Raw genomic sequence first — 21,937 nt, forward strand, 5'->3', positions numbered from 1 at the left:
TCGATCACTAAAAACTCTGCTCACCTGTTGAACAGGACTCAGCTCTAAACCAGTTTATGGTCTGGTTCTAAACTGGTTTATAAACCGGCTCACAGGCTTTCTTTGAGTTGATTCTTGGGTTAACTCGCTGCACACCAGCTCACTGCGGTTGAACTGGATCTGTTGAAGTGTGAGACCAGTTACGAGCCGTAAAACCCATGTTCAGAATAAAGGGCCTGTTTGGTGACTGTTCAGACCAGTTCAGACTCTAAACCAGATTCGGGGACAGTTGATAATGAAGTGGAACATGTTTCTGGTGTCATTGGTGTCGTTGTTGTGGTTGTTAGTGCTGCTGGCGTTGGTGTCAGCGCGGCTGATGTTGAAGCCGTCTCTGGAGTCGCTGGAGTCGCTGCTTGCTGTTAGAGTCGTCGCTGTGATGCTGAAAATTCAAACTAAAAATAAAAACAGATCTCACCTCAGTGAGAAAAATTAGGTGTGTGTGTGTGTGTGTGTGTGTGTGTGTGTGTGTGTGTGAGAGACTGTTTGTTTGTGTGTCTATGTGTGTGTGTGTAGTGTGTGAAGCTCTGTGGGCCACATGTCAGTCACAAACACGCGTGTAAACACAGACTGTCATTATCAGCCGGGCAAGTTTCCAACAGCACGTCTACACACACACACACACACACACACACACACACGTATTTATAGAGTCGCCAGTGGATTAACTCTTCACTGTCTGCAGCTGATCAGAGGTCAGATCTCTGTGAGGCTCGGCCCAGAGGTCAGAGGTCAGGGGTCACCACTTCTTCTTCATGTGTTTCATCAGAGTTGTGTTCACACTTGTTGCTTTGAACCTGTTTCACACTGAAACTGGTTCACATCACTCCAGATCTGGATCAGAGGTTTTTAGGTTTCAGTTGATTTTAATCACAACAAATTAAGTTTTCAGCTCTGATTGTTTCTAACTCCTTATGTCAGTTTAACCTTTACATCCTGAGTTTTTATATGTGTTAGCTTACGTCATAACTGCTACAAAAAGTTGATTTAAGTCTCTGTGTGGAAGACTTGAAAAGTTTATCAGCACCAGTACAGGTTATTCTTAAACGGTACTTATTAGCTTCCCAATCAGAACGGACAGGATCAGAGTGATGTACGACACATTAAAGTCTCTATGATGACACAACGCCAGCTGACGAAGTTTTCTGTGATTAATTTTGTAGTGATGGTGGACAGTGGAGCCTAACTGTCAGACAGAAAAAAGACAGAAGAGCAGAAGAAAGAGAAACCGGAGAGAGATAGAGCACAAGCTAAAGGCTAACACATTAGATAAAGGAAAAAAGGGCTCAAGGCAAAAACAGGAGCTGAAAGCTAAAACACAAGAGAAATGCTAAAAAAATGCACTTTAGGTTAAAAAACGAGCTGAAGGCTAAAACATTAGCTTAAGGCTACAACACTAGCTGAAGCTCAAACACAAGTTAAAGGCAAAAAATTGGGCTAAATGCTTAAACACAAGTTAAAGGCAAAAACAAGGGCTTTAGGCAAAACAGGAGCTAAACACTAAAACACAAAATTAATGCTAAAAAATCGGCTAAAGGTTCAAAAAGGAGCTAAAGGCTAAAACATCAGCTAAAGGCTAAAACACTAGCTAAAACTTAAACACAAGAAAAACCCAGGCTTAATGAAAAAACACAAGCTAAAGGCTAACACAAGGGCTTAAGACAAAAACCGGAGCTTAAGTGCTAAAACACAAGATAAATGCTAAAAAAAGTACTAAAGTCTTACCACAACATTAATGCTAAAAAATGTGCTTTAGGTTAAAACACAAGCTAAAGGCTAAAATGCTAGCAAAAGCTTAAACACAAGAGAGATGCTAAAAAAATGGGCTAAAGGCTTAAACACAGGTTAAAGGCAAAAACAAGGGCTTTAGGCATAAACAGGAGCTAAGGACTAAAAACACAAAATATATGCTAAAAAATGTGCTTAAGGCTTAAACAGGAGCCAAAGGCTGTAACATTAGCCAAAGGCTATAACAGTAGCTTAGGGCTACAACACTAGCTTAAGCTTAAACACACGATAAATGCTAAAAAACAGACTAAAGGCTTACCACAATATAATTGCTCAAAAATGCACTTAAGGTTAAAAAATGAGCTAAAGGCTGAAAATCAAGCTACAGGCTAAAACAAGGTCTTCAGGCAGAAACAGGAGCTAAAGGCTAAAACACAAGATAAATGCTAAAAAACAGACTAAAGGCTTACCACAAGATAAATGCTTAAAAAATGAGCTTAAGGTTAAAACACGAACCAAAGACTAAAATGCTAGCGAAAGCTCAAGCACAAGACAAATGCTAAAGAATGGGCTAAAGGCTCAAACACAAGTTCAAGGCAAAAACAAGGGCTTTAGGCAAAAACAGGAGCTAAATAAATGCTAAATAATGGGCTTAAGGTTTAAACAGGAGCTATAGGCTAAAACATTAGCTAAAGGGTTAAACACTAGCTTCAGCCTAAACCCAAGATAAATGCTAATAAATGAGCTAAAGGCTAAAACCCAGGTTAAACTGTTTGTACCAATGTTCATCTAAACCTACAGTCAGCAGTTATTCTGCAGGGGTTTGTTTAAACTTGAGAGTCCAGTTTGATCCAAAGGTCAGAGGTCAGACCCCCCCCCCACCTCCTTTTCTTTCCCCCTTCTCTCCTTCTCTCCTTCTCTCCTTCTCTCCTTCTTTCCTTCTCTCTTTCTGCCCCCCCTCCTCCTCTCTCTTTATGAATCGGGGCTGACTCCTCCTCTATCTGGTGATGTCAGTTGCTGAGCAACGGAGGCTCTCTCGGCCCCCTTGTTACCATGGCAACCGCATCACCATCTCCGCCTCTCATTCTCTACTTTCTCTCCTCCTCCTGTTGTTTTTTTTTCCTTTTCTTCCATCTCTCCATCCCTCCTCCTCCTCTCCTCCTCCTCCTCCTCCTCCTCCTCCTCTCTCTCTATCTCTCTCTCATTCTCGCCTACCTCGATCGCCCCTCTGTGCTCTCTCTCTCTCTCTCTCTCTCTCTCTCTCTCTCTTTCTGGAGGAGGATCTGAATGGAAATGAGTCTTTAGGTCACCTTGTGTGTGTTATCCTGTGTGTGTGTTAGAGTGTGTGTTGGTTGATGATGTCATGATTCCAGAGCCAATCAGGCGAGTCTATCTTCACCATGACATCATGCTGTTGAGTTGTGTTGTAATAAATCCCAGATTGATGAATTCAGACCCAGAGAAATGATTTTTATTTCTTCTGAAGGGAAATTCCGAAACTTTAAAGTTTGATCTGTGGATGTTTGACGATCAGTGGTTTATAGATTTATCTAAACGTCCAAACAGAGACGACAGATTCATGACTCTGAGGGGGCTTTAGGAGGTCCTCCATTTAATCACAGACCACATGGGTTATTCATAAACGTCCCTGGTGACACTGTGGGGGTCCTTCAGGAAGTTTTAAGGGTCATTAAGTAGGAAAGGGTTCCTTGCCTCAGTTTTGGAGCTCCTGGAAGACTTTAAAGAGGTCCTTGGAAAGCTTAGAGAGATTTGGGGGAAATATAAAGAGATCCTTGATGAAGCTGAAGAGGTCTTTTAGAAGTTTCTGGGCTGTAGAGGTCCTTGATAAGATCAGATAAGATCAGAGACGTCTTTGAGAGGGTTGTAGAGATTTTGAAGGTGGTCTCAGAGGACTGTCAAAGATTTAAGAGGTTTCTGAAAGACTTCTGAGCTTTTCAGGAGACTTTGAAGGCTTTGAGCAGGTTGTCAGGGTCCTTGGTAAGGTCAGAGAGGTTTTTTCAGGAGGTTTTAGATACACAAATATCGGTATCAATATCAGAATCGGACGATGTTGGTCATTTTTCAACATATCGGTATCAACCGATATTTACTCATTAGCTGCCGGCCATTTTCAGAGCATCTTGAACGATCTTTCAAGACCCAAATAATCTTGTTTTCTCTGACTCTGTAAACACCAAAACTACCTAAGGAGAGTGGACTCTCTTCTTTCATGTCTCTCTTCCTGTTTTTGATCACGTTCATCCCGGACGCTCCATCCTTTGATCCTCTCCATGGTCGTCTTTTCTCACGATCGCGCCGCTCTTTCTCTCTTACCTACCTTGACACATTTTTTTTTTTTACCAATACTGATATCGGTAAATACCAGTTATCGGACTTAACAACAATATTATTATCATCCAAAATGTTCATATCGGTGCATCGGTAGTCTTAGAGTTCCTTGGTAAGGTCAGAGAGGTCTTTAAAGAGGTCACAGGGGTCCTTTAGTTGGTGATGCAGGTCTTTGGAGACTTTGAGCAGTTTGTGAGGGTCTTAGATGATGTTGATGTCCTTGAGGAGATTGTTATGGTCTTTGTGGAGATCCTGAAGAAACAGTCTTAACAAAGTTAAAGATGTTCCTGGGACAGTTTGAGAAGTCTGTGTAGAGGGTATAGGGGTCCTTGAGAGGTTTTTAAGAGGTTTGGAGGGCCTTGAAATAGTTGTACAGGGTCGGGGTCAGGGTTCTTGGGTTGACTTAGGGTCTTGTAGAAGGTTGTAGTAAAACTTGAGGTCCTTTGAGGTCCGTTTGGATATTCTTTGGATTACTGAGGAAGTTCTTGAGAAAGACGTTACGCTCCTCGGGGTAACCCCAAAGATGTTTCAGTTTGTAGCGGTCCTTGATGAGGTTAAGGTCCTTAGATGTTTAGGGGGCCTTTGGATGATTGAAGGGATTCTTAGGAAACATGCAGGAGTCCCCTGTTTAGTTGTAGAGGTCCCAAAGAAGGTTTGTGAGGTCATTGAGGGGTCTGAGGGGTCTTTGATGAAGCTGAGATCTGAAAGATCTTTGTGGAGGTTTCAGAGGACCTTGAGAAGGTTATTAAGGTCCTCTGAAGTTTTAAGAGGTCTCTGGGCAGAGGGTTAGGGGGTTTCAATGAGGTCATAGATCTCCTTGTGGAGGTTGTTGAAGACCATGGGAAGGTTGAATAGTCTGAGGTCTTTGGGGAGGTTAAGCTCCTGGAGGATGATGTTGTGGTCCTTGAGTAGATAAAGCTCTGCTCTACTCTAGAGCTCCTTGTTGAGGTTTTCCTGGTCCTCGATCTGGTTTAGAGCTCCTTGTTGAGGTTTGATGGTCCTTGATCTGGTTTAGAGCTCCTTGTTGAGGTTTGATGGTCCTTGATCTGGTTTAGAGCTCCTTGTTGAGGTTTGATGATCCTTGATCTGGTTTAGAGCTCCTTGTTGAGGTTTTCCTGGTCCTTGATCTGGTTTAGAGCTCCTTGTTGAGGTTTGATGGTCCTTGGTCTGGTTTAGAGCTCCTTGTTGAGGTTTGATGGTCCTTGGTCTGGTTTAGAGCTCCTTGTTGAGGTTTTCCTGGTCCTTGATCTGGTTTTAGGGGTCATTGAACGTTCAGGTGTGAGCCCAGAGACGTATGTTTACACACAAACAAAAAATGTGCTAATGCTAACAGCTAATGCTAACAGCTGGTGTGCTCTGTGTCTCTGCAGAAGTATCGTTACCAAGACGATGAGACTCCGCCTCTCGACCCCAGCCCCGGTCACATGACCCACGGACGCAGCACAGAGCTGAGCCACGCACACCTGGACGGATACACACACCCTGCCGCACTCACGGTACACACACACCAAAGATCACACACACACCCCGACTTTCATACAAAGTCTTGATAAAACCTTGAAACAGGGTCCTTGAGGAGGTTGTGCGGGTACTGGAAGAATCCTGAGATCCTTGAATCATTGAAAATCCCTTTGGGTAGTGAGAGTGACTTTAAGTGGGTTATTTCTGGTCCTGGGGCAGCCTACATGGTGCTTGAGAAATCTGGACTCGTCCTTGAGTCTTGGAAACAGCTGAGAGGTGCTTGAATTGGTCACTGATGTCATTGATCAAGCTGTGATGGTGCTTGAAAATGTTCCAGACACCAAACAGCAGGAACTTCAGGTCCTGGAGAGGTTTTAGAGGTGCTTGAGTTTGCTGGAGAGGTCCTTGAAAGCGTCACAGCTGTCTTTGTGGGGGCCCCTCAGGGTCCTTGGGAAGGATCCTGGAATCCTTGGAACGACTGAAGGGTCCTTGAAAGAGCGTCACATCAACGTGTCGGTTAGAGAGTTAACAGATCTGAGGTCATCACTCACTCACACACACACACACACACACACACACACACACACACACACACACACACACACACACACACACACACACACACACACACTCAGCGTGGGCTGCCTGTGCCCACTCTAAATGTGATGCATCTCTCTGCCTTTTTTGCTCGTCAGTCACCATGGCAACGATGAGAATGGAGGGGGGGTGACAAAGGGGGGGTCTTGTCACCATGGCAACAACATTAGCCTGAATGTGTGTGTGTGTGTGTGAGAGAGAGAGAGAGAAAGAGATTGTGTGTGTTTGCTGAAATCATTCTTTTTGTAAGAATTCATTTACACACACACACACACACACACACACACACACTCTCTCTCTCTCTCTCTCTCGTTCTTGGGGCGAGCGACCCAGTGACATCACAGAGGGGAGGGGATTCCTTCAGAGAGCGGGCGAGAGAGGTAGAAAGACATAGTGAAACAGAGGGAGGAAGGGAGAGAGAGAGGGCGATGTGCAGCGGAGCGTCAGGAGGGTCGAGCGGAGCGAGCGAGTGAGTGAGCGGAGGAGGAACGAGTGATGACAGAGAGGGCGAGCGACACACAGCCTCTCTCTCTTTCCTTTCTTTTTCCTTTCTCCTTTTTTTCGTGGATCTCGTCGTTCGTCGGTTTCTTTTTCTTCTTCTTCTGAGGATTTTCTGTCGTTCGACCCCCTCTCTCTCTCTCTCTCTCTCTCTCCTCCTCTCTCTCTGGGCGAGCGAGGGCTGACAGAGTGATGAGCCGAGCTGTCAGTCATGTCTGCGGCGCTGCGCTTCGTTAGGGCGAGCAGGAAGCAGCAGCCAAGGAGCCTAACGAGCGTGTGCTGAGAGCCTCCTCTCCGCGGGTTAATTATTCATCGCTCGCTCCATCCGTCTTTATGTAACAGAGGGGGGGGGGCAGAGAGACAGACGGGTGGAGAGACAGACGGGGAGGGATGTTTGTGTCGGTGTGGTATGCTAAGAAGATGGGAAGAAGATTCATCAACAACGTGCGCAAAGCCAAGAGACACAGGCAGAGGATGATGGTAGGAACCAGCGCTCATTAGCATGTGCTCATCTCTAAGGGGAAGGGGGAGGGGCCTCTGCTCCAACCAATCAGAGGGGGGCACCTCCCTCTGTCAGGGGGCGGGGCTGATGCTGCTTTCACCTGTGCTGTGACTTGACCACCCAAAGGTGAAGTTTGATTTGTTTGGAGGGATGGTCCTGATTAGATCGTGGTCGGTGGTGGTGAGTGTGCTCAGAGGTCAGGAGTCGGAGGTCAAAGGTCAGAGGTCAGCATGGACCCTTGTAGACCACATGTCTGATGTAGACGCTTGTGAGGTACAAGTCTGTGAGCTTCTGTCCACGTTGTTAGCATCGACTTAAATAAGCTACATGTCCGTTAGCTTTCTGTTGACACAATTAGCATCGAGTTAAGTAAGCAACATGTTTAAAGGCTTTCTGTCAAACAATTAACTTAAATTTCAGTTAGCTTCAAGTCTGTAAGCTTCTGTTCACGTTGTTAGCATGGACTTCAATAAGCATGTCTGTTAGCTTTTTGTCAGCACGGTTAGCATGGAGTTAAGTAAGCAACATGTTTAAAGGCTTTCTGTCAAACAATTAACTTAAATTTCAGTTAGCTTCAAGTCTGTAAGCTTCTGTTCACGTTGTTAGCATGGACTTCAATAAGCATGTCTGTTAGCTTTTTGTCAGCACGGTTAGCATGGAGTTAGGTAAGCGTCATGTTTAGAGGCTTTCTGTCAAACCACTGATTGTAATTTCAGTTAGCTTGAAGCCTTTAAGCTTTCCAGCAACATTGTTAGCATTAACTCCAGGAAGCTACATGTCTGTTAGCTTTCTGTTTACACGAGTAGCATCAAGTCATGTAAGCAACATGTTTAAAGGCTTTGTGTTAAACTATTACTTTGAATTTCAGTAAGCTTCGAGTCTGTAAGCTTCCTGTCCACGTTGTTAGCATGGACTTCAATAGGCTACATGTCTGTTAGCTTTCTATTAACACAATTAGCATAGAGTTAAGTAAGCAACATGTTTATAGGCTGTCTGTCAATCTATTACCTTGAATTTCAGTTAGCTTTGAGTCTGTGAGCGTTCTGTCCACGTTGTTAGCATAGCATGACTCGAATAAGCTACATGTCTGTTAGCTTTGTGTTGACAACATTAGAATTGAGTAAAGTTAGCATGTTTATAAGCTTTCTGTCAAAGCATTAGCTTGGACTCCAGTTACCTTCAAGTCTGCTAGCTTTCTAGCCACACTGTTAGCATGCACTTCTGTAATCTATGTGTCTGTCTGTTTGCTTTCCTTCAACAATGTTAGCATGGACCTAAGAAAGACAAATGTCTATCTTCAGTGGACATCATTAGCATGGATTTTAGAGAGCTACATATCTGTTAGCTTTCTGTCCAGACTGTTAGCATGAACTTTAGTAAGCTTTGAGTTGGCACTGTTAGTGTGTATGTGTGTAAGCTAAATGTCAGTTCGCTTTCCATCAACACAGTTAGCATTAACTCCAGTAAGCTACATGTTTGTTTGCTTTCCTTCAACAATGCTAGCATGGACCTAAGAATGTCTGTTACCTTTCAGTCAACACTGTTAGCATGGATTTTCAGTGGCTACATATTTGTTAGCTTTCTGTCCACACTGTTTTAATGGACTTCATGTAGCTACATATAGCTGTTAGCTTTTCATCAACACTTTTAGCTTACACTCCTATAAGCTTTCTGTTGGTGCTGTTAGCATATGGGTCTTTAAGCTAAATCTATGTTAGCCTTCCATCAACACTGCAACTATAAACTCCAGTAAGCTACATGTCTGTTAGCTTATCTTTTTCACTGTTAGCATTGAATTTATTTGGCTACATCTCTGTGATAAATCAATCAATACTGTTAGCCTGTACCTCAGTACGTTCCATGTCTGTTAGCTTTCCATTGACATAGTTTGCATGGGCTTTTGTTAGCTACAAGCTTTCTGTTGACGTTGTTAGCATATACTTTATCAAGCTAAAGGTCTGCTAGCTTGCTTTTGACACCATTAGGATGGACGCAAATAAGCAACATGTTTGAAAGCGTGCTGCTAATACACTTTGCGTGGTGTTCAGTGAGCTTGTCTGTTAGCATCTGATCCTGACCTGAACAGTACAGCGTTGGTCGTCTCCCAACTTTTTTCGCTTTTTACGACGTAAATCCACGTTTAAAGCTTTAACGACAAACACGTCGCCTAATGATTTGTTAATTTCATGCAACAATATTTGATGCTGTGTAGCTGTTTTGGGAGCTTCGTGCCCTTCCATGTGCCATGCTGAAGCCTGTGGCAGGGAGAACACACTACTCTTCCATATGCCCACATGGAAAGCCAAGGCAGGGGGAGCAGCAGCAAACAGTGAGCACCAACGAGGACAAATCTGAGGGAGAGCAGGTTTTCTGAAGTAGTTTTAATAGATTGGCTGAATAGATGTATTGGTGGGCGGAGCTTGTTTGATTTATTTATTTTAAACCTCCCTGATAATGACGGTCCCTGATGTAAGCAGATTTTTTCAGCTGTCTCATGAGTGAACGTAACATCCCTGTGCTCAGCCCGGCGGTGCTGATTCTGACCTTTCTGAACAATAACACGGAGAGGAAGGGAGCTGTCGAGGGACATGAGGAATAGGTTTAATTAATTCAGAGAGAACTGTAACACAGCTTCTCTCTGCTACTGTCAGTCTACCCCCCCCCCCCTTCCTCTCTGTTATATAACTCTATTGAAGCTCTCCTCCAGATTCTCCAGAGACAAACACAATGAAGACAAGCGAGCGCTGACAGCTGCTCCGCCTGCAGGGACCCCCCTCCCTGACAGAGAGAGAAGGAGAGGGCATGTTTAACCACTGATGATCAGTCAGTCTCTGGTGCCTTCAAACAGCAGCGGGGGTCTTTTATTTTGAAAGGGAAGGTGACAGAGTGTATCTGCTCGGGGACATGAAGCTGACGTGTCCTGACGAGTTCACACAGCAGCTGTTGAGGGATTACGGATGCTAGCATGTTGGAGCTGGGAGACAGAACAGACAGACGTGTGTCCTGACGTGTCGATGCCACCTGTCAATCACACCTGAGCCGTGACTGTGTCGGCGAAAAGAACACCCTGTGAGCTGCGACGTTCAGAGAGCGGACTGTTAAAGGGGGACCAAACCTCTCCTCCAGCCTTACATCACACCTGCTGCGCTGTTACCTGGCTGCTTACATAAGACACCTGTACGGTAAGACTGCCGTTATGCTAACATATAGCTTTGTAACATTATGGTGGTGGCTCTTAGCTCCACCCCTTTTTGGGGGTTTGTGCCCCAAAAATTCTGACGTGAACTCTAAAACTCATGCTGGCAACAGCAGAGGGCGCTGTCCGTCTTTGACTTCTCTTTCTGGACGTTGTTGCATCTCACAGAACTCAACATTGGCACGCTATCGGCAGATTCCGAAAACTCGCCTCTATGGTTAGCTTGACGTTTTGACCACTAGATTCAAAAACGTTTAAAATGCCGTGATACAGCTACGCCTAAAAAAAAAAAATGTGATGAGGTTCAAACCTGGAATTGGACCAAAGTGTGAAATTCCGACGTCATGCTGTGTCTGATTTGATCAGTGTCATATGTGAGATGTGCTCTCCCCACCTCTGCTTTGACAGTCCACATGGGCACCTGGAAGGGAGGGGACTCCACCACAGAGACGAACCACTGCATATGTCTTACGTGGTTGACCCATTGATGCTTCATGTTCTGTTCTGTCGCCTGATTGGAGCCAAAAGTCTGTGTCGCAGAAGCTGATTGGCTCCTGAGTGTCACATGACGTGTTTGTAAAGCCAAACAGTTCCTGGACCCCGTCTTTGATCTGACAGCAGGAAGTGATGTCATGGCAGTGGCTGTGTGTGAGAAAGGATGAGAGCAAGAGAGGTTGTCACTATAGCTACAGTAACAGTTGCCAAGGTAACCGGCTCCCTGAGGGCTGAACATCTGTTACCATGGAGTTGCCGTGGAGACGAGCAGTCAGCAGAGATGTGATTAATTTTTCTTTTTTTTTATTTACAGATGAACGGATCAGAGGGAGAGCTGGAGTACGAAGAGATCACACTGGAGAGGGTGAGACACACGGCACAACACACACAACACACACAACACACACAACACACACACAGTATCACAGAGGGAGGCACAGACACACAGCAATGCACAACCACAAAAATCAAGTACGAAACCACACTGACACACACACACACACACACACACACTCACACGTCATTGTGCATAGTGGGACATGTTGAGCACACAACACACAAACACACACGGTGCTGTGACATCAACAGAATAAACTCCGCCTGGCTGACGGCACAGTTATTTTTATCTCTGCTGGTTTATTTTAGAAACTTCCAGAAGCTGAAGTTTGAACTCTGTCAGAGCAAAACTTTAATCATCACATGAATCACATCCGTCTGCTGGGATCACACACACACACACACACACACACAAAACCACACACACACACACGTACCTGCACTGACAGAGGCTCATCTGACACTGCTACCTAACAACTGTTACCAGGTTAAAGATGCTGAAACTAAAGCTGTGCTGCACATCACACACTCCTGTAAGGACACTCACATGAAGAGCTCTGTGTTTGCTCTGCTCTCACTGGACCAGCTCATGAAATCTAACAGGGTAGTGTCGTCCAAAATCAAACTCTGCACCTTTGCAGTTATCGAAAACTATGATCGCATTTCACGGCCGTTCATAGCTGTTCTTCTGCTTTTCAACGGTCACATCCATCACCCACCATTTGATCTGTTCCCGACCCTTCAGCTTCGTAGCAAACATCGCGATCATCCAGTGTGAAAAGTGTCTCCTCAAACCACACTCTACTTTTTGTCTGTTCTGAGTACACAGGAGGAAATTCAAGTGCAATCAGTTTTTCCATCCTGTCAGTTTGAACGCACTAACGCACTCAAAGTGAGTGTTGGGAAACGGCAAAAGTAAATACTGCGCTAAAAAAGTACACACTACACTGGTAGAAAGTAAACATTACACCAACTCAAAGTACACACTGCTCTAAAATAAAGTATTTTTCTTTATTTTTAACCCTTATTTAACCAGAATGGTCCTGCTGAGATTTTCAAAGGAGACCTGTCAAAGACAGGTGGCAGCAAAAACACAGAGTTACAGACAGGAAACACAAAAAGGGACAAAGCACAGTCGACAAAACACAAAATTATGGAATAAAACCATGATGTAGGAGTCAGCTGTTTAAACACAAAGTACACATTATACCAACACAAAGTACACACTATGATTATACAGAGAACACAGTTTACCAACAAAAAAATACACACTATTCTGACACAAAGAACACACTATGTTTATACAAAGAACATACTATACTAAAACAAAGTACACACTACGTTGATCCAAAAAACATATTATACTTAAACAGAGCAAAAACTACGTTGATACAAACAATATACTACACTAACACAAAGAACACACTATGTTTATAGAAAGAACACACTTCATCAACACAAAGTACACACTTTGTTTACACAAAGAACATACACTTTTCACACAAAGTACACACTATGTTCACAAAAAGAACATACTACAACAGCACAAAGTACACACTATGTCTACACAAAGAACACACTACACCAACACAAAGTACACACTATGTCTACACAAAGAACACACTACAACAACACAAAGTACACACTATGTCTATACAAAGAACACACTACACTTACACAAAGTACACACTATGTCTATACAAAGAACACACTGCACCAACACAAAGTACACACTCTGTCGATAAAAGGACACATTGTAACAATACAAAGTGCACACTTGTTTAAACAAAGAACAAACTATACTAACACAAAGTACACACTTGTTTATATGAAGAACACACTATACTCACACAAAGTACATACTATGTTTATAAGAAGAATATACTATACTGAGACAAAGTACACACTATGTTTATTCAAAGTACACACTACACTGATACAAAGTAAGCACTGCTCTGATATGAAGTTTACACTCCATTGTTTCGAAGAGCATACTATGTTATACAAAGTACCCACTGCATTGATGAGAGCTCATATCAAACTGATAGAAAAGTCAACACTATGTCTAAACAAGTACACTACACTGATACAAAGTACACACTACCTTATAACAAGTTTACACTGCTTTGTTTCAAGTCACACACTATGTTTACACAAAGTACCCACTACACTTACAAAGTGCGTCCTACACTTTTATTAAGTACACACTACAGTTAATCTGTATAATGTTAATGTGTGTGTTTTTATGTGTGTGTGTGTGTGTGTGTGTGTGTGTGTGTGTGTATTCAGGGGAATTCTGGTTTGGGCTTTAGTATCGCTGGAGGAACAGATAATCCTCACATCGGAGACGACCCATCAATCTTCATCACAAAGATCATCCCTGGAGGAGCCGCGGCTCAGGACGGACGCCTCAGGTAAACACACTCACCTTCACTCCTGTCTCTGCTACAGGGTTTACTTCCTGGTTACCTGCTGTCACATGATCCTGACGTCTCCACCTCTCTCTGCAGGGTGAACGACAGCATTGTTTTTGTGAACGATGTGGACGTACGTGAGGTCACTCACTCTATCGCTGTGGAGGCGCTGAAGGAGGCGGGGCCTGTGGTCAGGCTGTACGTGCTGCGGCGACGCCCACCAAACGAACGTGTCATGCAGATCAAGCTGATGAAAGGACCGAAAGGTGGGTCTTTACTAAAGATACCTGTTAATTTTAACATGTGATGCCTCTGTGACACTTTCAGTCCAGGAAGAGTTTTTTATTCTTTTATCATTTTCACCGTTGATTTTTAAACGTGATCGGTGCTGCAGGTCGTCTAGCTAGCTAACTCTGAGGCTTTTAATCTGAAGGGCTCTCTTCCTGTTTGGTCCAGGTCTGGGTTTCAGTATAGCGGGTGGCGTGGGGAACCAACACGTTCCTGGAGATAACAGCATCTACGTCACAAAGATCATCGAGGGCGGAGCGGCGCACCGAGATGGACGGCTACAGATTGGGGACAAAATACTTGCTGTGAGAAAAATAACACACAAAGAAAAACAGTTTTTGTGTTTCCACGCTGACCTGGACTGACCTGGACTGACCTGACCTCTGACCCCACAGGTGAACCGCACGTCTCTGGAGGACGTCCTGCATGAAGACGCTGTGTCCGCTCTGAAGAACACAGGAGAGGTGGTCTACCTGAAGGTGGCCACGCCCACCTCGCAGTACATCCACCCTGTTGATCGATACAGCCCCCCCGACCTGACCAGCTGTACGTATACCTGAGAGGAAGTGTGCTGATGTTCAGAAAGTTCTGGTTCTGAGAGCTCCCTGCCCCTCCTCATGCATACCTGGAGTCCAGAACCTTTCTGAACATGACTCAGACCTCCTGCAGTTCCACAGCTCCCACTAGGGGGCAGTAGCAAGACTCCAGATCTCACATGATCTTTTTCTCCCTGCAGCCTACATGGAGCCAGACTACATGTGTGATTACCCACAAGCCCTCCCTCCTCCGTCTCCACGAAGATACTCCCCGATCCCCCGCGGCATGCTGGGAGAGGACGAGTACTCCCGGGAGCCTCGCAGGGTCTGCGTGCAGCGTGGATCCACCGGTCTGGGCTTCAACATCGTGGGCGGAGAGGACGGAGAGGGGATCTTCATCTCCTTCATCCTCGCAGGAGGACCAGCAGACCTGAGCGGGGAGCTCCGCAAGGGGGACCAGATCCTCAGTGTGAGTACCAGGTCCTCAGACCAGGCGGAGCTCTTCCTGTTTCCATCCTGCAGAGCATGCTGGGAGCTGTAGTACCAGCAGTTACAGAGAGATTAACGCCAATTCTGTGTGTGTGTGTGTGTGTGTGTGTGTGTGTGTGTGTGTGTGTGTGTGTGTGTGTGTGTGTGTGTGTGTGTGTGTGTGTCCAGGTGAACGGTGTGGATCTCAGGTATGCGACACACGAACAGGCAGCAGCCGCCCTGAAGAACGCCGGACAGACTGTCACTATAGTAGCCCAGTATAGACCTGAAGGTGAGCGCACACATACATTGTTATGAATGAGTTAGCATTATGCTAACGCTAAGCTGATACTGAAGTAGAGTTAAGCTAACACTAAGATCTTGTTCAGCGTACACTTAAACAACATAAACACAGATTTTATAAAGCTAACACTTACTGAGTTAGCATAAAGTTAGCATTTGGCAAACGTTAGACAAAAATTAAAAACTTAGCATACTTTAAACGAAAACATAATAACCTTACTGTAAATAAACAACAGACTACAGCACAATATAGTTAACTTAACGTTAGGCTAGCATTAAGCTAGCATTGAGCTAATGTGAAGCTGCTGTCTATGTAACCCCACCTTTCATTAAGGTTATTACACTGGATGTTTAACGAGTCTTATCAGGCTAGGTTTCTCAGATTTGGTGATTTGGTGGTAACATCTGTGTGAAACATCGGAATTTGTAAAAAGACGACAAAGTCTCGTCGATTTTTAGCCCAAATTGGATAAATCAGTCAGATTCAAAGGAATTTGTTTTTATTCCGTTTGGTTTGGTTCAAATATGTAGATTTGTTTGTTTCGATTCACATTGATTTGCTTGAATTGAATGGGATCTGATTCAAATTGTTTTGAATCAGTTTGATTTGAATCGATTAAAATATAATTCAAAATGATTCAGTTCAGTTTGATTGTAATTGATTCGAATTAATTTGGTTTAGTTGAATTTAACTCAAATCAATTTGGTTCATTTGTTTGATTCAGTACAACTCAAACTGATTTGTTTCTGTTTGATTCGGTGGGATTCAGATTGATTCGGTTTAGTGAAATTCAGTCAGAGTCAAAATCAATTGATTCAGTTTGGTTTGACTCATTTCGATTCAATTCAAAACGATTTGGTTTAATAAGATTAAAATTTGTTTGGCTTGTTAGGATTTTTACCAAGTTCATTTGGTTCAACTTGATTCAACTCAATTCAAATTGATTCGGTTTTGTTCGATTACGTTTGATTCAAATGATTCAGATCAAGTTGTTTCTGTTCGTTTCGGCTAAAACTGATTCGTTTTGTTTGATTCATTGGGATTCAGATTGATTTGGTTTAGTCAAATTCATTCAGAGTCAATACAAAGTGATTCAGATTGGTTTGACTCATTTCAGTTCAATTCAAAATGATTTGGTTTGATTGGATTAAAAATGATTTAGCACATTTTGATTTAAACTAAGTTCATTTTGTTTAATTTGATTTAACTCAATTTAAATCGATTCGGTTTGGTTCGATTAAATTTGATTCAAATGATTCAAATGATTCAGATCAAGTTGTTTCTGATTGGTTTGGCTCAAACTGATTTTTTCTGTTTCAAGTCAATTTAACTCAGATTCATTCGGTTTACTTTGACTGGATTTGATCTAATTTGGTTCAAATCGATACAAATCGCACTGATTTGGTTCATTTGGCTCAGCTGGATTTAAATAGATTTGTTTAATACGACTCAAACTGATTCGTTCTGGTTTGACTCTGTTCGAATAAATTCAGTCTGGTTTGAATTAATGCTTAAAGAGATGTTTTTAAAACAGTGAGAAAAACACAAAAATTGTGTGTGTGTGTGTGTGTGTGTGTGTGTGTGTGTGTGTGTGTGTGTGTGTGTGTCCTCAGAGTACAGCCGGTTTGAGGCTAAGATCCACGACCTGCGGGAGCAGATGATGAACAGCACGTCAGGAAGTCTGAGAGCGAACCGCAGCTTCTACATCAGGTAAGCTCTCCCCGTCCAGGTGAGTCCTCACAGATAACTGTGTGTGACGTGTGTGTGTCGTCATGAAAACAGTGTGTGCTGCTGTGTTTCAGGGCTCTGTTCGACTACGATAAGCAGTGGGACTGCGGCGTCCTGTCCCAGGCTCTGGACTTCAACTTCGGGGAGGTGCTCCACGTGATGGACAGCTCCGACGACGAGTGGTGGCAGGCCAGGAGAGTCAACCAGCAGGGGGAGCTGGAGGAGGTGGGCTACGTCCCGTCCAAACACAGGTAAGAACACCCCCCTACACACACACACACACACACATTAGTGTAAGCTGCTGGCTCATCTCTGCTGTGTGTGTGTGTGTGTTTCAGAGTGGAGAGGAAGGAGTGGTCCCGCATGAAGAGCAAAGGTGAGGATAACGTCTTCACGAGTGTGTGTCTGTAAACACGTTTAAAGGTGTGTACCTGTGTGTAACTGTGTGTGTGTGTGTGTTTCAGGTAGAGAAGGTTTCGTCCACAGCTACGAGCTCATCACTCAGATCGAAGGTGAGTCCCACGTTGACCTTTGACCTCAGGGAAAACGTCCTTCTGGCTGTCAGCAGAGGGAGCTTTAAAAAATCTGGCTTCACTTTTGGAGAGCTGTCGCGTCGTCCATCGTTTCAAGGTCTGTCTCTTTCTCTCAGTGGACTACGCCCGCCCCGTCATCATCCTGGGCCCGACCAAAGACCGGGTAAACGACGACCTGCTCTCAGAGTTCCCCGACAAGTTCGGCTCCTGCGTCCCTCGTAAGTATCGCACTTTCTGACAGGAAGTGAGAGGAAAGCAGACAGGAAGTGACACCGTATCCCCTTCCTCTCTGTGCAGACACGACTCGCCCGCGCAGGGACTACGAAGCGGATGGGCGGGACTACCACTTTGTGTCGTCACGGGAACAGATGGAACGGGACATCCAGTCGCACCGCTTCATCGAGGCGGGTCAGTACAACAACCACCTGTACGGGACGTCGGTGCAGAGCGTGAGACAGGTGGCCGAGCAGGTGAGACGGGTTCACAGACACGTCAGGTTTGAGTAGAGGCAGAGCAGCGAGGCTCTAATGTGTGTGTGTGTGTGTGTGTGTGTGTGTGTGTAGGGGAAACACTGCATCCTGGATGTGTCGGCGAATGCCGTGAGGAGGCTGCAGGCGGCTCAGCTCCACCCCATCGCCATCTTCATCCGACCACGCTCCCTGGAAAACATCCTGTAAGTCAGTGAGGTCATCAGTGACATCATGAGTGAGGTCATAAGGGTCTGCGCAGCTGTGATGATGTGTGATGTAACTGTAACGTAGCGCCGTCACAGCGTCTCCTGATGCATGTGAACGACTTCCTGTGGGCAGGAGACGACTTTCATTAGCTCAGTTTCTTTTGTTAGTTATCATACCGCCCCCTGCACACACACACACACACACACACACACACACACACACACACAGAGCGCTGCCTCCGACAGTTTCTCTTCTCTGATTGTCTAAACGCCAAAGAAAACAAAAAGCCAGTTTCCACGACAACGAGTCTAAGTTTGGAAAGAATCAGACGACTTTATGGCACAGGGACGCGTCTGCGAGGCATGTTCAATGATTTGTGTGTGTGTGTGTGTGTGTGTGTGTGTGTGCAGGGATCTGAACAAGCGCCTGTCGGAGGATCAGGCGAGGAAAGCTCTGGATCGAGCCATCAAACTGGAGCAGGACTTCCTGGAGTGTTTCACAGGTAACAACAACTTCCTACACAGAAAACGTCACACCTCCTCCAGGTGCACGGTTAACCCTGTGTGTGTGTGTGTGTGTGTGTGTGTGTGTGTGTGTGTGTGTGTGCAGCCATCGTGCACGGGGACAGTTTCGAGGAGGTGTACCACCTGGTGAAGGTGGTCATCGAGGAGCAGAGCGGTCCGTATATCTGGGTTCCCGCCCGCGACAGACTCTGATCGGCCACTGCCAGCCACAGGCGCCGTCTCCATGGAAACCGCTGCCGACATCACCCCCTCACCCCCCGTCCCTTCAGCGCTGTGACCTGACGGAGGGCAGGCGTTTGTCTTTTTACAGTTTTCTTTCTTTCTACGGGAGGACGACACGTGAGCGCGCTGAGCGGACAGAAGCCGCGGCGTGTTTTCTCTCTTACAGGCGCACCTGTCTGTCTCTCCGCCTGTCTGTGTGTCAGACAGAGACAGACAGGCGGCTGGTTGTGTTGGTTGAATAATTCTGTATTATGAGTAAATCAGAGGACAGTAGACTTCAGTTCATATTCAGTATTTATATTATCCTATTTATTTATTGATTTATCTATTTATCTATTTATTTATGTGACGTGCACATGGTGAGTGTGTGTGTGTGTGTGTGTGTGTGTGCGTGTGTGTGTGCGTGCCTGTGTGAGCGTCTGTGTGTAGTGTACATAAAGACTTGTGTGACTGTAAATAAAACGATGGGGCTCAAACACACAGTCTATTCAGGGCTTAAAGTATCAAACACTAGACTACAACACCCATAACCCCCCTCCATAAGGACTACAACACCCACAGTCCTCTTTTATGTGGACTAAACCACTTGTGGTCCCCTTTAATACGGACTACTTCCACAGTCCTTTTTCATGTGGACTACAGTACCCACAATCCTTCTTCACACAGACTGTGACTCCCACAATCCTCTTTCCTGTGGACTACAACGCCAACAACACTCCTTCTTAAGGACTACAACATCCACAGTCCTCTTTTATGTGGACTACAAATCCCACAATCTTCCTTCTTAAGGTCTTAAGCACTCACTATCCTTCATACGGATTGCTGCACCTTAACCCCTCTCACATGGACTACAAAAACCACCATACTCCTTTAAATGGACTACAACACCCACTAACTTCATGTAGACTTCAACATCCACAATCCCTTTGGTGTGGAATCCATCATTAAGGGTTTTCCTTATGTGGACTACAAATCCCTGCTGGACTACAACTCCCTTCATGGACAATGAAAGTCAATCTCATCCTATGGACTACAACCACCACAATCCCTCCATCCGACTCCCTCCACAGTTCCCTTAGTAACCTCCTCATCTGGACTACAACCGTAATTTTTTGGACTACAACGCCCATAATCCTCTTCTTTTTCAGTAGACAGGACAGTTTTTGTTGCTTCGCTTTAACAAGCAGAAACTGAACGCTTTCATCGTAAAGCTAAAGGCTAAGGACTACATTACCCACAGTTCCATGCTCCTGTGACGGATGACTCCACCTACAGGACAGGTGGACTCCATAACCCATAAGTCCCAGCCACTGATCAACCAGCCACAGTCCCCTGCTGTGAGTCTGCCCAGAATCCTGCTGGACTCTGGACTACAGTTCCCATGATTCCCTGCTCCTGCACAGGACCAGAGATGATGATTTAACACAGGGGGAGGAGCTACAGCTTCAGGCCTGCATCAAAACACCTGGACAGGTAGAAGAGGGGCAAGGCCACCTGTAGCCACGCCTCCTCACGTGTCTTACCTCCATTTACCCACGATGCTTTGGGAGAGCCGACACTTTTCCAACGGAAAGGAAATCGATGACATCATGTGTGTCGACGAGGACTGATGGCGGATCCAACATGGCGGCTGCTGCTCTCCAGCTGGTTTCAGACTGAATATCAGGGTCATGTGAATAAATATATTTATTATAATGAAAATGATCATAATTATTGATGATGTAATGTCATCACACACACACACACACACACACACACACACACACACACACACACACACACACCACACACACACACACAGAGGTTTACTTGTCGTTGTTTTTTCTTTCTGAGCACTGACAGAAACACTTTGTAAAACCTATAAAACCATATCTCAATATATTTATTATCCTGTGATATACACACACACACACACACACACACACTTAAAGACACAGTACAGAGGAGGCTGTTGGTGATGACTGGCTTGTTGTATAATGAAATAATTAGTTATAAATGAAATTCAATTATTGAAATATTGAAATAAATTCCTTATAAAAGCTGACCGTGCGTCTGATTTCAAACTGCAGTTCCCTGAGTGTCCACCAGAGTCTGCCTCCAGCAGTGAGTCAGTCCCTATTGGGCTCCATGTTACACGTTTATGGCAAATTTAAGGTTAAAAGGAAAGAATCTAAAGAGCTTGGCCACTTTCCCCCAAGTGGTCCGGTACGGATCAGTACAGTTCGGTACGAGTGGTACGGTACAGGTTGGTACAGTTCGGTACGGGTCGGATCAGTAAAACCTGATGTTGTCTGTTTTTCCACAGCGAACCGTGCCCTTCTTGGTAGGCGGGGTCTAAACTGGATGCTAACAGCAGTGTTAGCTATATATTAGCGTGACGGCATAGCAGTGCCGTACCTGCTAATAAATCCAGCAAAGAAGAAAAACAGAACACAGTAAACAAAGAGCAACAATGGAAGACATCCAGTCTTCTTCATGGTTGTCATGTGGCTCTTTGTCACAAAACGCGCAAGCTATCACACAGGAAGTGACAAATCTTTCAACCAATCAATGGTCTGCAGTGTTTCTAGCTCCACTTTCTGGGGTTGGATCGATTTGTTTGGCATGCCGACAGAAAGGTGCCAAAAAGTGGTACGGTACGGGTCGGTAATTCGGGGACCTGTCCCAGTTTGGGTTAAAGGAAACACCATGAAATGTGTACCGTACCGAGACGAGCAGAACTGAACTGCTTGGTGGATTATTGGTACTTCAACTTTTAACTTCGATATTTTTATGAAAATAAAAATAAGAAGTAAAATACCACTTCCCCACCTCCACTGCTGTAGATGGCGCTGAAGAGCTACTCTGCTGTATGTTGCCTATTGACTGTATGACAAATATAATATCAAAGTATATTTTAAATACTTGATGATGTTGGTTTTGATGCTGTGTACATCTCCTTGTTGTTTGTTCAGTTTGTTTTAAGTCATTTTAAATTTGATTTTTTACAGTGTATTTGACCGATGAAACATGATCATGTTTTATCGGTCTAATACACTGTAAAAA

At 44.7% G+C, this 21,937-nt stretch overlaps 1 protein-coding gene across 6 annotated transcripts in view; it reads left to right on the forward strand.

The window, feature by feature from the left end:
- Positions 1-20,936, forward strand: part of dlg4b (discs, large homolog 4b (Drosophila)) — a 29,555-nt gene extending 8,619 nt beyond the window's left edge. For 2 of the 6 annotated variants that reach the window (XM_074699008.1, XM_074699010.1), the window contains 17 exons: positions 5,484-5,609; positions 11,176-11,226; positions 13,488-13,612; positions 13,709-13,878; positions 14,069-14,205; positions 14,296-14,446; positions 14,637-14,905; positions 15,094-15,196; positions 16,822-16,918; positions 17,011-17,187; positions 17,275-17,312; positions 17,401-17,448; positions 17,586-17,687; positions 17,767-17,939; positions 18,033-18,142; positions 18,557-18,648; positions 18,756-20,936. In XM_074699008.1, the coding sequence (XP_074555109.1) occupies positions 5,484-5,609; positions 11,176-11,226; positions 13,488-13,612; positions 13,709-13,878; positions 14,069-14,205; positions 14,296-14,446; positions 14,637-14,905; positions 15,094-15,196; positions 16,822-16,918; positions 17,011-17,187; positions 17,275-17,312; positions 17,401-17,448; positions 17,586-17,687; positions 17,767-17,939; positions 18,033-18,142; positions 18,557-18,648; positions 18,756-18,862 (2,076 nt within the window). In that variant the 3' untranslated portion in view covers positions 18,863-20,936. Of the gene's footprint in view, positions 1-5,483; positions 5,610-6,564; positions 7,150-9,971; positions 10,354-11,175; positions 11,227-13,487; positions 13,613-13,708; positions 13,879-14,068; positions 14,206-14,295; positions 14,447-14,636; positions 14,906-15,093; positions 15,197-16,821; positions 16,919-17,010; positions 17,188-17,274; positions 17,313-17,400; positions 17,449-17,585; positions 17,688-17,766; positions 17,940-18,032; positions 18,143-18,556; positions 18,649-18,755 lie in introns of those variants that run through there. The other 4 variants (XR_012600151.1, XM_074699011.1, XM_074699013.1 and 1 more) reach the window with 4 other exon arrangements.
- The last annotated feature ends 1,001 nt before the right edge of the window (positions 20,937-21,937 follow it).

Source organism: Halichoeres trimaculatus, unplaced genomic scaffold (assembly GCF_033239565.1).
Source record: "Halichoeres trimaculatus isolate MK-OKI-2021-1 unplaced genomic scaffold, fHalTri1.1 fHalTri1_scaffold_22, whole genome shotgun sequence".
Classification (NCBI taxonomy): Eukaryota; Metazoa; Chordata; class Actinopteri; order Labriformes; family Labridae; genus Halichoeres; species Halichoeres trimaculatus.